The sequence below is a fragment of the Nerophis ophidion genome, linkage group LG25 (genome assembly GCF_033978795.1).
Source record: "Nerophis ophidion isolate RoL-2023_Sa linkage group LG25, RoL_Noph_v1.0, whole genome shotgun sequence".
In the NCBI taxonomy this organism is placed as follows: Eukaryota; Metazoa; Chordata; class Actinopteri; order Syngnathiformes; family Syngnathidae; genus Nerophis; species Nerophis ophidion.
In genome coordinates, this window is record NC_084635.1 from 23,471,368 (window position 1) to 23,489,866 (window position 18,499).

The 18,499-nt window shown below is 41.7% G+C and overlaps 1 protein-coding gene across 5 annotated transcripts in view; it reads left to right on the plus strand.

Annotated features, from left to right (window-relative positions):
- Positions 1-3,621, plus strand: part of pacsin3 (protein kinase C and casein kinase substrate in neurons 3) — an 81,281-nt gene extending 77,660 nt beyond the window's left edge. For all 5 annotated transcript variants that reach the window (XM_061887595.1, XM_061887597.1, XM_061887596.1 and 2 more), the window contains one exon: positions 1,905-3,621. In XM_061887595.1, the coding sequence (XP_061743579.1) occupies positions 1,905-2,020 (116 nt within the window). In that variant the 3' untranslated portion in view covers positions 2,021-3,621. The remainder of the gene's footprint in view (positions 1-1,904) is intronic.
- The last annotated feature ends 14,878 nt before the right edge of the window (positions 3,622-18,499 follow it).

Below are 18,499 nucleotides of genomic sequence, written 5' to 3' on the forward strand. Positions count from 1 at the left end.
GGGTATAAAAGCAGCTTCCATGAAATGCTAAGTAATTCACAAACAAGGATGGGGCGACGGTCACCACTTTGTAAGCAAATTGTCGAACAGTTTTAGAACAACATTTCTCAACGAGCTATTGCAAGGAATTTAGGGATTTTACCATCTACGGTCCGTAAAATTATCAAAAGGTTCAGAGAATCTGGAGAAATCCCTGTACGTAAGCGATGATATTACGGACCTTTGATCCCTCATGCGGTACTGCATCAAAAACCAACATCAGTGTGTAAAGGATATCACCACATGGGCTCAGGAACACTTCATAAAACCACCGTCAGTAACTACAGTTGGTCGCTACATCTGTAAGTGCAAGTTAAAACTCTACTATTTAAAGCAAAAGCCATTTATCAACAACACCCAGGAACGCCGCCGGCTTTGAGTCCACATTTCAAATTGTTTTTGGAAATATTCGACATCGTGTCATCCGGACCAAAAGGGAAGCGAACCATCCAGACTGTTATCGACGCAAAGTTCAAAAGCCAGGATCTGTGATGGTATGGGGGTGCATTAGTGCCCAAGGCATGGGTAACTTACACATCTGTGAAGGCACCATTAATGCTGAAAGGTACATACAGGTTTTGGAACAACATATGCTGCCATTTAAGCGCCGTCTTTTTCATGGACGCCCCTGCTTATTTCAGCAAGACAATGCCAAGCCACATTCAGCACGTGTTACAACAGCGTGGCTTCCTAAAAAAAGAGTGCAGGTACTTTCCTGGCCTGCCTGCAGTCCAGACCTGTCTCTCATCGAAAATGTGTGGCGCATTATGAAGCGTAAAATACGACAGCGGAGACCCCGGACTGTTGAACGTCTGAAGCTCTACATAAAACAAGAATGGGAAATAATTCCACTTTCAAAGCTTCAACAATTAGTTTCCTCAGTTCCCAAACGTTTATTGAGTGTTGCTAAAATAAAAGGTGATGTAACATAGTGGGGCTTCACGGTGGTAGAGGGGTTAGTGCGTCCGCCTCACAATACGAAGGTCCTGCAGTCCTGGGTTCAAATCCACGCTCGGGATCTTTCTGTGTGGAGTTTGCATGTTCTACCCGTGAATGCGTGGGTTCCCTCCGGGTACTCCGGCTTCCTCCCACCTCCAAAGACATGCACCTGGGGATAGGTTGATTGGCAACACTAAATTGGCCCTAGTGTGTGAATGTGAGTGTGAATGTTGTCTGTCTATCTGTGTTGGCCCTGCGATGAGGTGGCGACTTGTCCAGGGTGTACTCCGCCTTCCGCCCGATTGTAGCTGAGATAGGCGCCAGCGCCCCCCGCGACCCCGAAAGGGAATAAGCGGTAGAAAATGGATGGATGGATGGATGGATGGATGGATGTAACATAGTGGTGAACATGCCCTTTCCCAACTACTTTGGCACTTGTTGCAGCCATGAAATTTTAAGTTAATTATTATTTGCAAAAAAAATTATACTAAAGTTTATGAGTCTGAACATCAAATATCTTGTCTTTGTAGCATATTCAACTGAATATGGGTTTAAAAGGATTTGCAAATCATTGTATTCCGTTTATATTTACATCTAACACAATTTCCCAACTCATATGGAAAGACTCATATGTCCTCCCTAATATGAATATGCATATGAAGCATTAAATGCATTGGTGAATGAGTGCACCTGTTGTCCTTGCATTGTTTAAATTAAATGTTGCCAAAGCCCGAACGACCACTGTCGCTAAATTATCCACAGCCTGTAGAAATGTGCATTTTCCACGTCAACGTCAGTCTTGATACATCCCAACTTTTCTGTGGAAAAAAGTCGTACTGCTGGTTTTTCGTGTGTAAGCCAGCTTGTTAAATGAGGCCCCCGTTCCAGTGTTGTTGTGACGGAGTGTGTGTGTGCTCGCCCTGCAGGAGAGGAGCTGCTGAAGCTGGGCGAGGAAGACGAGCAGGGCTGGTGCAAGGGACAGCTGAGCAGCGGCCAGTTGGGCCTTTACCCCGCCAACTACGTCCAGCTCGCAAGCTCCTGATGGAGAACCACAGGACCACCGCTGTCAAATTAGCCCCGACTGGATTACTGACTTTAAAACCTTCCGCCACTTTTATGTTCAGCACAATTCCAGAAAAACGCTTTTAACAGCCCTAAGAGAAATCTAACAAACAACACTTTTGTCCATCTCACTGGACATGATCGCTGCGCTGCTTGGTGTGGTCAATGCTCGCCAGGTGCCAAGCTGAGCTGTCTAACGTTTTATCAGATTTATTTAGAAATATTCTTCCAAAGAGATTGTGTAAAAAAAAAATGTACAAAACCAAATATGTATTTTAGGATGAGTTTGTAAATCCACAAATGGATTTCTTTTGTTTTCTCTATTCCTTCTACCTGGTGGTTGGAAATAGAACTGCATGTAGGTTATAATGCTTTGCAGCGCCGCCCTGCTGTCAGCCTGGGGGATTACACACTGATTCCAGCTGATGTTTTTATTTCACCTTTAAAAACTAAATTGCGATGTAAGCAAGATTTTTTGTGACCTTTTCCCTCTTTTTTAGCGTCTTGTTGAATTTGTGGAGTGTGTGACTTCTTTTCTTTTACACGCGATCGCTTAGTCAGCTGATTTTGGGTATGCGGCTTGTAATTATTTTATAATTATGTTTAATATAATGATGGCTCCAGATTTTTCTGTAAATGTCGCAGCGCTCTTGGCATCGATAGTGCAAGTTGAAGCACACCATGAAATACATTTGGATGTTTTTAAGTTCATGAGGGGAATTTTTCTTTGCCTTGGATCAAAGATACTAACGTGAACATTTAATTTGACTTTTTCTCCCCTAACATGTCATCTCTGCAACACATAAAGTTGTTGATTCCACTATCAAGCTTTTACGTTTTTTTGTCGCAAATAATCATTAAGGAATGTGATCATGTCTGAAGAGAGCTTCTTATCTGTAACACAATCCACACAACGATACAGAATCAGGCATTGAACACTGTCTTGTCTTGTGAATTGCATGTTTTATTTTGAAAAGCAACTCCTCTTGTTTCAGATCACTTGCCCTTCCTCTTGTGTCATCAGTTTGACGTCATCCCTGACCCCTGATTGTTTCCACCTGTTTCCCATTACCCTCATGTGTCACATAAGCCCACGCCTCCCCTTGTTCTGTGCCAGATTGTCTCGAGTTTTCGTGCCTGTCTCGTGTCCATGTCTATGTCCATGCCTTGCCTTGTCCCATGCTTATTTTCCTGGATCCTGAATTCCCACGCTGCTATTTTGAGTTTGACTTTTTCTCCTCCTCAGTAGAGTGAATTTTGTTATTTAGTTTTTTTTCCTTAAATTTTTTGAGTGAGTTTTACTTTACCATTATTAGATTAAGAATAAGTGTAGAAATTTTCATAGTCATTGTTTTCTTCCTCCTGTTGGAGCGTTTTATGTTAATAAGTTTCATAGCAGATACGGCGCAAATTATAGTTAGTCTTTGTTTTAGTATTTTCCTCCTTTAAAGAGTGATTCTTGGTTATTCCCGTTTTTGGAACCTTTTCCGCCGACAGTTATTTGTTATTTGTAGATATTGTATTACTCTGACTCTGGAGGTGAAAGAGCCGTCAAAATAAAAGCCCGACTAATTATCCCTACTCTGCATCTGAGTTTATTCCTTTGTCCAAACCTGACATTTTGAGGGTTTGGTGTGTGTGTGTGTGTGTGTGTGTGTGTGTGTGTGTGTGTGTGTGTGTGTGTGTGTGCGTGTGCGTGTGCGCGACTGTAACATCAAGCAGTGGTAGCACACACCCCCACTTCTTAAAAGAGGGACACAGGTACACTATGTTGCCAAAAGTATTTGGCCACCTGCCTCTACTCACATATGAACTTGAAGTGCCATCCCAATCATAACCATAGGGTTCAATATGATGTGGGTCCACCTTTTGCAGCTATTACAGCCTCAACTCTTCTGGAAAGGCTCTCCACAAGGTTGCGGAGTGTGTGATTATAGGAATTTTCGACCATTCTTCCAAAAGCCCATTGGTGAGGTCACACACTGATGTTGGTTGAGAAGCCTCTGTTTTAATTCATCCAAAAAGGTGTTCAGGTCAGGACTCTGTGCAGGCCAGTCAAGTTCATCCACACCAGACTCTATCATCCATGTTTTATGGACCTGGTGGACAGTCATATCGGAAGAGGAAGGGGCCCGCTGCAAACTGTTCCCACAAGGTTGGGAGCATGGAATTGTCCAAAATGTTTTGATATCCTGGACGTTCCTTTCACTGGAACTAAGGAGTCAAGTCCAACTCCTGACAAACAACCCCACGCCATAATTCCTCCTCCAACAAATTTCACACTCCGCACAATGAAGTCCAAAATGTACCGTTCCCCAGGCAACCTCCAAACCTAGACTCGTCCATCTGATTGCCGGATGGAAAAGCGTGATTCATCAGTCCAGAGAAGGTGTCTCCACTGCTCTAGAGTCCAGTGGCGATGTGCTTTACACCTGTGGTCCCCAACCTTTTTGTAGCTGCGGACCGGTCGATCCTTGCTAATTTTATTATTATTATTTATACATTTTTTATTTTATTTTTGTCATGAAAAAGGGACTTTTTTGGGGTTGGTGCATTAATTGTAAGTGTATCTTGTGGTTTTTATGTTGAGTTAATAAAAAAAATAAAATAAAATTATTAATAAAAAAATATTCTGCGTCCCGGTATCATTGAGCCCGGTGGTTGGGGGCCACTGTTTTACACCACTGCATCCCATGCTTTGCATTGGACTTGGTGATGTATGGCTTAGATTCAGCTACCCGGCCATGGAAACCCAACCAAGCTGGCGTTAGCTCACTGGTATCAATGCACCGCTAAGATAGTCCATCTGTTATAGCGCTTATAAAAAAATATCACTAATATTTGGTTAGTCTTTTGGTCAAATGGAGTATTGTTAGCACTTTCTGGATGTTTTTTTTAGGAAGAGTCTAATGAGCGCAACAGAGGAGCCTCCATCTGTTGACTCAGTTGTTAGCTACTTATTTACCATTTCAAATGCATAAAAAAAGCTAAGCAAATGTGTTCCTGTCTTGTGTAAGAATTGTGAATTATAGACAGCACATCTTTTACCGATGTGTGTGTATTTCCAGTATGACTGATCTAATAATACGGTCAAAATGCAGAAGCGATACTACCGTGACGTCAATATCTAGAATTGCCAAAGACGTTTTTAAATTTTTTTTTGTTGTATTTATTTATTTGCCAAAGAGCGCAATATTCAAAGTGGCCGACTGAATATGTGGCATTTTGTGACGCTTACACAGTATTTGCACATACTTTGCAAATTGTAAACGCTATTTGATTTGTGTAATGGCTACAATGAAACACAATATCGAGCATGTGAAGTTAACTTGGTTTTTGTCCAATCTCCTGTTCATTTTAAAGAAAATCTTAAAAATTTTGTACCAGTTTTTGTAATCCGTCACAGTCATTGTACGGCAAAACACTTCATTTAACAAACTAGCTGGTCTCTTCATCTGTTTTGGAGTGCAACACCAAAATAATCCACCATGGCACCAGAGAAAGTTGTGAGTGCCAGTACTTTGATAAAGAAGGTGATAAACACTATTGAATTGCAATCTTTGCCAAGAGTTTTCAATGATGTCAAATTGATCTGGCAATCACATATTTGACTGTTTTATGCATGTGAATTATTCTCGTATGTTTGGAACACAGTAATTAAATTACAGTTTTTTGTTATAGGAAAACATGCTTCATTTTTTGTACGATTCAATCAATCAATCAATGTTTACTTATATAGCCCAAAATCACAATTGTCTCAAAGGGCTGCACAAGCCACAACGACATCCTCGGCTCAGGTCCCACATAAGGGCAAGGAAAAACTCACCCCAATAGGACAATGAGAAACCTTTGTAGGGGACCACAGATGTGGGGACCCCTCCTTAGACGACCGGGGATATGGACGTCGAGTGGATCTAACATAATAGTGAGAGTCCAGTCCATAGTGGATCTAATATAATAGTGAGAGTCCAGTCCATAGGGGATCTAATATAATAGTGAGAGTCCAGTCCATAGTGGATCTAACATAATAGTGAGAGTCCAGTCCATAGTGGATCTAACATAAAAGTGAGAGTCCAGTCCATAGTGGATCTAACATAATAGTGAGAGTCCAGTTCATAGTGGATCTAACATAATAGAGAGAGTCCAGTCCATAGTGGATCTAACATAATAGTGAGGGTCCAGTCCAAAATGGATCTAACATAATAGTGAGAGTCCAGTCCAAAAGGGATCAACATAATAGTGAGAGTCCAGTCCATAGTGGATCTAGCATAATATTGTGAGAGTCCAGTCCATAGTGTATCTAACATAATAGTGAAAGTCCAGTTCAAAATGGATCTAACATAATAGTGAGAGTCCAGTCCAAAAGGGATCTAGCATAATAGTGAAAGTCCAGTCCATAGTGGATCTAACATAATATTGTGAGAGTCCTGTCCATAGTGGATCTAACATAATAGAGCCCAGTCCATAGTGGATCTAACATAATAGAGAGAGTCCAGTCCATAGTGGATCTAACATAATAGTGAGAGTCCAGTCCATAGTGGATCTAACATAATAGTGAGGGTCCAGTCCAAAATGGATCTAACATAATAGTGAGAGTCCAGTCCATAGTGGATCTAACTTAATAGAGTCCAGTCCATAGTGGATCTAACATAATAGTGAGGATCCAGTCCAAAATGGATCTAACATAATAGTGAGAGTCCAGTCCATAGTGGATCTAACATAATTGTGAAAGTCCAGTTCAAAATGGATCTAACATAATAGTGAGAGTCCAGTCCAAAAGGGATCTAACATAATAGTGAAAGTCCAGTCCATAGTGGATCTAACATAATATTGTGAGAGTCCAGTCCATAGTGGATCTTACATAATAGTGAGAGCCCAGGATCTTGTGAGATGACGCTGGCTGCTGCGAGCTCATATTTAAGAAAAAAATAACTAACAGGGCGGACGCAGAGAAACACATTTTATTTCTAGAGACTCCGTACCTACTGTCAAAACTCTAAAGACCGACTGCACAGTTCCTGTCTTCACCATAAAAGACCTGTTTCATCCTGCCCGTGCTAACAAAATAAGAGTCTCAGAAAGCTAGCGTGCACAAGCTAGCAAGCTACGGAGTTTGATGCCAATGTATTTCTCCCCCGCCCTCAGCGACCGCTTTCTCACTTGCTTGCCCACCCGCACACTCACTGACGTCACTCACCTGCTGCCAGACATTAAAGGGCCACACACACATATGCTACTCTCATAACAAAGTGTTTAAAAACGAGTATGCAAGTTGGACAAATGAGATGCCAAATCCAACCACTTTCATGTGGTATTGGACAGAAAGGAGGACTTTTTTTCTCCTCCATTTGAAAATGCGGACGTTATCAGCACTACTGTCTAATTCCAATCAATGCAAGTCATCAGAATCAAATACACCAACTTATATTCTTGTCTTCATGAAAGAAAGGAATGTATGTGTGTTAAACATGCTTGTATTATCATTAAACACCATTAACTTGTTAACAAAAATGTCTCTTTCATAAATAAATAAATATAAATTATAAATAGGAATGAGGTAGATCTCCTCGACTTGGTCAATTGAAAAGTAGCTCACCTGCAGAAAAAGTGTGAGCGCCCGTGGTCTAGTCCATAGTGGATCTAACATAATAGTGAGAGTCCAGTCCATAGTGGAGCTAACATAATAGTGAGAGTCCAGTCCATAGTGGATCCAACATAATAGTGAGAGTCCAGTCCATAGTGGATCTAACATAATAGTGAGAGTCCAGTCCATAGTGGATCTAACATAATAGTGTGAGAGTCCAGTCCATAGTGGATCCAACATAATAGTGAAAGTCCAGTCCATAGTGGATCTAACATAATAGTGAGAGTCCAGTCCATAGTGGATCTAACATAATACTGAGAGTCCAGTCCATAGTGGATCCAACATAATAGTGAGAGTCCAGTCCATAGTGGATCTAACATAATAGTGAGAGTCCAGTCCATAGTGGCTCTAACATAATAGTGTGAGAGTCCAGTCCATAGTGGATCTAACATAATAGTGAGTGTCCAGTCCATAGTGGATCTAACATAATAGTGAGAGTCCAGTCCATAGTGGATCCAACATAATAGTGAGTGTCCAGTCCATAGTGGATCCAACATAATAGTGAGAGTCCAGTCCATAGTGGATCTAACATAATAGTGAGAGTCCAGTCCATAGTGGATCTAACATAATAGTGAGAGTCCAGTCCATAGTGGATCCAACATAATAGTGAGAGTCCAGTCCATAGTGGATCTAACATAATAGTGAGAGTCCAGTCTATAGTGGCTCTAACATAATAGTGTGAGAGTCCAGTCCATAGTGGATCCAACATAATAGTGAGAGTCCAGTCCATAGTGGATCTAACATAATAGTGAGAGTCCAGTCCATAGTGGATCTAACATAATAGTGAGAGTCCAGTCCATAGTGGATCCAACATAATAGTGAGAGTCCAGTCCATAGTGGATCCAACGTAATAGTGAGAGTCCAGCCCATAGTGGATCTAACATAATAGTGAGAGTCCAGTCCATAGTGGATCTAACACAATAGTGAGAGTCCAGTCCATAGTGGATCTAACATAATAGTGTGAGAGTCCAGTCCATAGTGGATCCAACATAATAGTGAGAGTCCAGTCCATAGTGGATCTAACATAATAGTGAGAGTCCAGTCCATAGTGGATCCAACATAATAGTGAGAGTCCAGTCCATAGTGGATCTAACATAAGAGTGAGAGTCCAGTCCATAGTGGATCTAACATAATATTGGGAGAGTCCAGTCCATAGTGGATCTAACATAGTAGTGAGAGTCCAGTCCATAGTGGATCTAACATAATAATGAGAGTCCAGTCCAAAATGGATCTAACATAATAGTGAGAGTCCAGTCCATAGTGGATCTAACATAATAGTGAAAGTCCAGTCCATAGTGGATCTAACATAATAGTGAGAGTCCAGTACAAAATGGATCTAACATAATAGTGAGAGTCCAGTCCATAGTGGAACTAACATAATAGTGAAAGTCCCGTCCATAGTGGATCTAACGCAATAGTGAGAGTCCAGTTCAAAATGGATCTAAAATAATAGGGAGAGTCTAGTCCATAGTGGATCTAACATAATAGTGAGAATCCAGTCCATAGTGGATCCAACACAATAGTGAGATTCCAGTCCATAGTGGATCCAACATAGTAGTGAAAGTCCATTCCATAATGGATTTAACATGATAGTGAGAGTCCAGTCCATGGTGAGGCCAGCAGGAGACCATCCCAAGCGGAGATGGGTCAGCAGCGCAGAGATGTCCCCAACCACTGCACAGGTGAGTGGTCCACCTTTGGACCTCTGCCCCCCTCTCCTTTGTCCATACATGCGTAATCTCTTGAATCGCTTAAGCCGCTGAAATCTGAGTCTGAATCCGAGCTAATGTCGCTATATCTTGCTGTGGTAACCGCCATGTTGTTTGTATTGGCATCCCTATGTGACGTCACAGGAAAATGGACAGTGTCTTCGCAGATAGCGAACATCAGGCACTTTAAAGCTTTTTTTAGGGATATTCCGGGACGGGTAAAATTTTGAAAAAAATTCCAAAAAATAAAATAAACCACTGGGAACTGATTTTAATTGGTTTTCACCCTTTTGAAATTGTGATAATGTCCCCCTCTAAGCATTAGATACCTTTTTATACTGCACACTGCCTCCCGCTGTTTCATCTACAAAGCAATTAGGTACCTGCTGCCACCTGCTGATATGGAAGAGTATTACATGGTTACTCTGCCGAGCTCTAGACAACACATCATTTGCAGATTATAATTACTGGTTTGCAAATAAATATTGTTTTAACCCAAATAAGTGAAATTAGATCATCTCCCACGGCACACAAGACTGTATCTGACAGCACACCAGTGTGCCACGGCACAGTGGTTGAAAAACACTGCTATAGAATACAAGTATGTACTATGATTCGTGCTGATATGGAATCGGATTAATAATCAGTATCAGCCAACACTCAAGGCTCTAATATGCAGAGTGGAAAAACAACAACCCTGTAAGCATTTCATCCTTATTAGGATGTCAACTGGATTTATGAATCAGGACAAAACTGCCCTCCTATGTGTCGTCATGTGTTTGTGTTTGTGTTGCTTTGGTCGAGTAGAAATGTGCACCTGGACAAGTCGCTGGTGGGAATACTGCCATCTGGGGGCATAGGTGTCCATCGATGTATATCAGGGGTGCCCACACTTTTACTGAAGACCAGCTACTTTTCAATTGACCAAGTCGAAGAATCTATCCATCCATCCATCCATTTTCTACCGCTTATTCCCTTCTGGGGTCGCAGGGGGCGCTGGCGCCTATCTCAGCTACAATCGGGCGGAAGGCGGGGTACACCCTGGACAAGTCGCCACCTCATCGCAGGGCCAACACAGATAGACAGACAACATTCACACTCACATTCACACACTAGGGCCAATTTAGTGTTGCCAATCAACCTATCCCCAGGTGCATGTCTTTGGAAGTGGGAGGAAGCCGGAGTACCCGGAGGGAACCCACGCATTCACGGGGAGAACATGCAAACTCCACACAGAAAGATCCCGAGCCTGGATTTGAACCCAGGACTGCAGGACCTTCGTATTGTAAGGCAGACGCACTAACCCCTCTGCCACCGTGAAGCCCGTCGAAGAATCTACTGCATTCAAATATAGCAGGGGTCACCAACCTTTTTGAAACCAAGAGATACTTCTTGGGTACTGATTAATGCGAAGGGCTACCAGTTTGATACACACCTAAATAAATTGCCAGAAGTAGCCAATTTGCTCAATTTAACTTTAACTCTATGTTATTATTAATAATTAATGATAAATAATAACTTTGTGGAAACACTAATCATCTTAATGATTTCTCACAATAAATATATATTTTTGAGGAGATGTTTTAAATAGGTTAAAATCCAATCTGCACTTTGTTAGAATATATAACAAATTGGACCAAGTCTAACAAAGACTAATCATTATTTCTTCTTTATTTTCTGGAACAAAAATTTTAAAAGAAATTCAAAATATTTTGAAATAAGATTTAAAGTTGATTCTACAGATTTTCTAAATTTGCCAGAATATTTTTTTTGAATTTTAATCATAATACGTTTGAAGAAATATTTCACAAATATTCTTCGTCGCAAAAACAGAAGCTAAAATGAAGAATTAAATTAAAATGTATTTATTATTCCTTACAACAACAAAAAAAAAAATACTTGAACATTGATTTAAATTGTCAGGAAAGAAGAGGAAGGAATTTAAAAGGTAAAAAGGTATATGTGTTTAAAAATCCTAAAATCATTTTTAAGGTTGTATTTTTTCTCAAAAATTGTCTTTCTGAAAGTTATAAGAGACAAAGTAAAAAAATAAATGAATTTATTTAAACAAGTGAATATCGAGTCTTTAAAATTTTTTCTCAGATTTTCAAATTCTATTTGAGTTTTGTCTCTCTTAAAATTAAAAATGTAGAGCAAAGCGAGAAGTGATTTACGTGGACCCCGACTTAAACAAGTTGAAAAACTCATTCGGGTGTTACCATTTAGTGGTCAATTGTACGGAATATGTACTGAACTCAATCAATCAATCAATGTTTATTTATATAGCCCCAAATCACAAATGTCTCAAAGGACTGCACAAATCATTACGACTACAACATCCTCGGAAGAACCCACAAAAGGGCAAGGAAAACTCACACCCAGTGGGCAGGGAGAATTCACATCCAGTGGGACGCCAGTGACAATGCTGACTATGAGAAACCTTGGAGAGGACCTGAGATGTGGGCAACCCCCCCCCCTCTAGGGGACCGAAAGCAATGGATGTCGAGCGGGTCTAACATGATACTGTGAAAGTTCAATCCATAGTGGCTCCAACACAGCCGTGAGAGTTCAGTTCAAAGCGGATCCAAGATAGCAGCGAGAGTCCCGTCCACAGGAAACCATCTCAAGCGGAGGCGGATCAGCAGCGTAGAGATGTCCCCAACCGATACACAGGCGAGCGGTCCATCCTGGGTCCCGACGAGCGGTCCATTCTGGGTCTCGACTCTGGACAGCCAGTACTTCATCCATGGTCATCCATGTCCCCCCCTCCACAAGGGAGGGGGGGACATAGGAGAAAAAAGAAAAGAAGCGGCAGATCAACTGGTCTAAAAAGGAGGTCTATTTAAAGGCTAGAGTGTACAGATGAGTTTGAAGGTGAGACTTAAATGCTTCTACTGAGGTAGCATCTCGAACTGTTACCGGGAGGGCATTCCAGAGTACCGGAGCCTGAAATGAAAACGCTTTATATCCCGCAGACTTTTTTTGGGCTCTAGGAATCACTAATAAGCCGGAGTCTTTTGAACGCAGATTTCTTGCCGGGACATACGGTACAATACAATCGGCAAGATAGGCTGGAGCAAGACCGTTTAGTATTTTATACGTAAGTAGTAAAACCTTAAAGTCACATCTTTAGGAAGCCAGTGCAGGTGAGCCAGTACAGGCGTAATATGATCAAACTTTCTTGTTCTTGTCAAAAGTCTAGCAGCCGCATTTTGTACCAACTGTAATCTTTTAATGCTAGACATGGGGAGACCCGAAAATAATACGTTACAGTAATCGAGACGAGACGTAACAAACGCATGGATAATGATCTCGGCGTCTTTAGTGGACAAAATGGAGCGAATTTTAGCGATATTACGGAGATGAAAGAAGGCCGTTTTAGTAACGCTTTTAATGTGTGACTCAAAGGAGAGAGTTGGGTCGAACATAATACTCAGATTTTTTACCGAGTCACCTTGTTTTATTATTTGGTTGTCAAATGTTAAAGTTGTATTATTAAATAGAGGTCGGTGTCTAGCAGGACCGATAATCAGCATTTCTGTTTTTTTGGCGTTGAGTTGCAAAAAGTTAGCGGACATCCATTGTTTAATTTCATTAAGACACACCTCCAGCTGACTACAGTCCGGCGTGTTGGTCAGCTTTAGGGGCATGTAGAGTTGGGTGTCATCAGCATAACAGTGAAAGCTAACACCGTATTTGCGTATGATGTCACCTAGCGGCAGCATGTAGATGCTGAAGAGTGCAGGGCCAAGGACCGAACCTTGGGGAACTCCACACGTTACCTTAACGTAGTCCGAGGTCACATTGTTATGGGAGACGCACTGCACCCTGTCAGTAAGATAAGAGTTAAACCAAGACAGGGCTAAGTCTGACATACCAATTCGTGTTTTGATACGTTCTAATAAAATATTATGATCGACGGTATTGAAAGCAGCGCTAAGATCGAGGAGCAGCAACATAGATGACGCATCAGAATCCATCGTTAGCAATAGATCATTAGTCAATTTTGCGAGGGCTGTCTCCGTAGAGTGATTTGCCCTGAAACCGGATTGAAAGGTTTCACATAGATTGTTAAACGCTAAGTGTTCATTTAGCTGCTCTGCAACAATTTTTTCGAGGATTTTCGAAACAAAGGGAAGGTGAGACACCGGTCGGTAGTTTACCATGAGGTCAGGATCGAGGTTAGGTCTTTTAAGGAGAGGATGAATAACCGCTTTTTTGAATGCTAGGGGAACAGTGCCCGAGGAAAGTGATAAGTGCAATCTACTAATAAAAGTATCAATCAATCAATCAATCAAACCAGCTTGCTAGTAAATAAAAAAAATAAATAGAGGCAGCTCACTGGTAAGTGCTGCTATTTGAGGTATTTTTAGAACAGGCCAGCGGGCGACTCATCTGGTCCTTACGGGCTATCTGGTGCCCGCGGGCACCGTGTTGGTGACAACTGCTATATATAATTTATATTTAATTATTTATGAAAGAGATGTTTTTATTAAAGGGGAACATTATCACCAGACCTATGTAAGCGTCAATATATACCTTGATGTTGCAGAAAAAAGACCATATGTTTTTTTAACCGATTTCCAAACTCTAAAAGGGTGAATTTGGCGATTGAAACGCCTTTCAATTGTTCGCCTGTCGGAGCAATGACCTTTCACCCGTGATGTCACAACAGGAAGCAATCCGCCATTTTCTCCAACACATTACACACACCAAGTCAAATCAGCTCTGTTATTTTCCGTTTTTTCGACTGTTTTCCGTACCTTGAAGACATCATGCCTCGTCGGTGTGTTGTCGGAGGGTGTAACAACACAAACAGAGACGGATTCAAGTTGACTTACGTGGAGTGTGCTAATCAGACATATCAATGGTCATCGCATGCTAATCGATGCTAACATGCTATTTAGGCTAGCTGTATGTACATATTGTGTCATTATGCCTCATTTGTAGCTATATTTGCATCCAGCCTTTCCCTCCACCCACATTTAATGCCAAACAAACACATACCAATCGACAGATTCAAGTTGCACCAGTGGTCAAAAGATGCAATCGTTGGTTAGAAGGCGATCGCTGAATTCGTCCTCGTCGCCGTTGTCTGTCGTGATATGGCTCAATAGCTTCAGTTTCTTCTTAAATTTTGCTATATGCCTCCATACTCCAACCAACCTTTTCATCCTAGCCTCTGGTGAGGGCGGTCGCATTCTCCGTTCCCTCCTTCCCTGCTTGCTCTCTTTGTCTTTGTCCTTGTCTGAACTTTTTAAAAGCCTCTTTCTTTGCGCTGTCCTCTAATCCAAATTTCACTATGAATATGATCAGCTGGACTCTTGACGCTATTGACAGTCTTTTCGACAAGAAAAAGAGGTTCGGGGGAGCCTGGCTGCCCTGATGGAACCATCGCTGTGGGTTACGTGCGGGACTCCTGGAACTCATGGAGGATCATGTGCCTCTCAGCTCTTTCCATCGAGGACGTCGAAGACATCTACCTATTTGGAGCTGTGATCACGGGGCACTTGCTGATTGGGCTGGGCATTGCGCTGGTGTATCGACAAATTCGGAAGACGATGGCAGCCACTCAAGGGGCCCAACGGCTTTTCAACGCAATGGAAGGATTGGGTCGGGCTGTGGGAACACAGACTTGTGCGATTTCTGAGTTGAATCGCAAAATGGATCTCATCTTGGAAACGTTTGCAGAGAAGGAATAATTAATTGGAACTAAAAGAGGTCCAGCATGGACAAGCAGAGAAGACAAGTCAATATTTTGTCTTCTCGAAGGAAAACAACTTCTTATCTACGATTTGGACTCCCTGAATGGCCTTGGCATGGAGCAGGCTGTTCTGAAGAAAATCTCTCGAAGAAGACTTCTCAAAGATAGACGCTTTTGACCTTCCTTTTTGTCAACAACATCTGTAGCCGAACTTTATCGGCCACAGCCATACAAAAACACTTCACCTCTCCCGAGTTAATTGGGCATACGCACACACATGACCCCGACCCTTAAATCAACACCCTCACCAACGCTTATCTCCATGGGGTTGTGAAATGGCCGAGCGGCGCTACAGAGCGAACAGCGGGCCTGCGCAAACCCAACCCTCCCTCTGTTGCAAGTTGGTGTGATATATGTATGTTTAATGTGTGCCATGCAATCTGAGGTTTTTTTCCTTGGACTCAGACTAGACCTCTGCTGAGGGTCTAGCCTTGCACTGATATTTTTTTTACTCCCCCCCCTTTCCTAATGTCACCCTTTTCTTATCTTTTTAAGGAGCGCTGTAACCGGCTGATCCGTCGGCGGTCTCATCTTGCCCCCCCCCCCTTAAACGTATGTCTGCTCTTAGAGGGACTGTGCCGAAAATGTAATTTCAGTTCTGATGTGTCTTGTACATGTTGGAACGGACAAATAAAATGATTCTGATTGTGATTCAATACATGCGTAATCTGTTGAATCGCTTACGCCGCTGAAATCCGGGTCTGAATCCGAGCTAATGTCGCTATATCTTTCTGTTCTTTTTGCCATGTTTGTTTGTATTGGCATCGCGCAGTGACGTCACAGGAAAATGGACGGGTGGATATAGCGATGGTGAAAATCAGGCACTTTGAAGCAGTTTTTCGGGATATTGCGTGATGGGTAAATTTTTGAAAAAAACTTTGAAAAACAAAATAAGCCACTGGGACCTGATTTTTATTGGTTTTACCCTTCTGAAATTGTGATAATGTTCCCCTTTCACACGTTTAAGGTGTTTAATGATAATACAAGCATGTTTAACACATAGATTCCTTTCTTTCATGAAGACAAAAATATAAGTTGGTGTATTACCTGATTCGGATGACTTGCATTGATTGGAATCAGACAGTAGTGCTGATAACGTCCACATTTTCAAATGGAGGAGAAAAAAAATCCTCCTTTCTGTCCAATACCACATGAAAGTGGTTAGTTTTTGGCATCTTATTTGTCCAGATTCCCTACTCCTTTTGATACATTTTGCAAGAAATACATTGGTGGCAAACTCCGTAGCTTGCTAGCTTTTGCACGCTAGCTTTCTGAGACTCTTATTTTGTTAGCGCAGGCAGGATGAAGCAGCGTTTTTTTTTGTGAAGACAGCAACTGTGCAGTCTGTGTGGTGGATTGTCCGATGCTTAAACTGCAAACAAAGAGGTTTTAGTACAAAAGTTTTATTTACCCAATATCAATAAGTACTGGTTGGATTAAATTGCCCATGCAAACAGACATCGTCCTTCCAAAGAGACGTGGATGATCGAAAACAAGTGAATCATATCAAAAGTTGGTCCACTGGCTTTTTATATGTTTTCCTCAGTGTCAAGGTATTTTTGTTTTGCAACTGCTTGTTCCAAAACAGCCGTGGATCTCTTAGTCATAACAAACAGTCATAACATTTCTCAGAATGGTCAGAACGACCACAAACTGTTTCCCCCACGTATGACCCCCTGGCTCTGAATAGGAAAGAAAGAAAAGAGCAGACCTCTTAAAGCTTTTTGACAGATTTTCTTCCAGGACTTCAACAGACACAAAATATGGTATAAAAGTCAGAAATACCACTACACTCTCTTTAGGGTTTTGACAGCAGGTACGGCACGAGAGTGTTGAAATAAAAAGTGTTTCTCGCCCTCCTCTCGGTCATGTTTATTTAATAATGATCTGACAGCAGCCAGCGACATCTCAGAAGACCCTCGGGTGCCGTGAATGTCAATCAAGTGATGAAAGTGACGCCATAGTAAAGATTGATGATCACAAATTTTCAGGTTTATTTTTCTAATGCTTGGTTTGCGGTCGACTGACACACCCTCCACGATCGACCGGTAGCTCGCGATCGACGTAATGGGCACCCCTGATTATAAATATTATAAATATTGCCAGTCACAATGAACTTGTGCTCAGCTGGGAAAGTAATTATGTATACTTATGTCATCCATTTAATTATTATAAAAATGTTACAGGCGTAATAAGTAATCATGTTAATATTAAAAAATGTAACATAAATGAATGTGGGGGTATAAAAGGCATCCGGTCCTATCAGACCGGGCGGAAGCAGACGGCACACACCTCCTGGAGCACCTGTCAGCCACAGTGGTTTTTACTACGAAGCCACTTTATGGAAGTATCCTCACTTTTTGACTATTTTGTGACTTACCATTGGCCTGTGGAGGACCTGGACAACACAGACTCTTACCAGGAGGACTTTTGAGTTGGATGCGCAGACGCGGTGCTGGGAGTACACAGCTGCGGCTTCCGAACAATTGATTGCTTGCCCGTACGTGCGTGCCGCTGTGCCATACTTGCCAACCTGGAGACCTCCAATTTCGAGAGGTGGGTGGTGGGGTGGGGGGCGTGGCTAAGAGGGGAGGAGTATATTTACAGCTAGAATTCACCAAGTCAAGTATTTCTTATATATATATATAAGAAATATTTGACTTTCAGTGAATTCTAGCTATGTATATATATATATATATATATATATATATACATATATATATATATATATATATATATATATATATATATATATATATCTTTGGCAGCTTAGTCACAGACCCATCCATCCATTTTCTACCGCTTATTCCCTTTCGGGGTCGCTGGCGCCTATCTCAGCTACAATCGGGTGGAAGGCGGGGTACACCCTGGACAAGTCGCCATCTCATCGCAGGGCCAACACAGATAGACAGACAACATTCACACTCACACTCACACACTAGGGCCAATTTAGTGTTGCCAATCAACCTATCCCCAGGTGCATGTCTTTGGAAGTGGGAGGAAGCCGGAGTACCCGGAGGGAACCCACGCATTCACGGGGAGAACATGCAAACTCCACACAGTAAGATCCTCAGCCTGGAATTGAACCCAGGACTGCAGGACCTTCGTTTTGTGAGGCAGACGCACTAACCCCTCTGCCACCGTGAAGCCCTTTAGTCACAAATGACCATGCTAATTTACGCTTTTTTGACAGACACTTATTTCGATTTGATTTTTTTTTCTTTTTCATTGATTTTTTAAATTTTGTAACGGTACTTTAATTATTAATAATAGTTCATTGTTTTTTTGTTTTGTTTTTAAAAAAAATAGTTTTGTCATGCTATTTTAGTCAATTATTTGTAA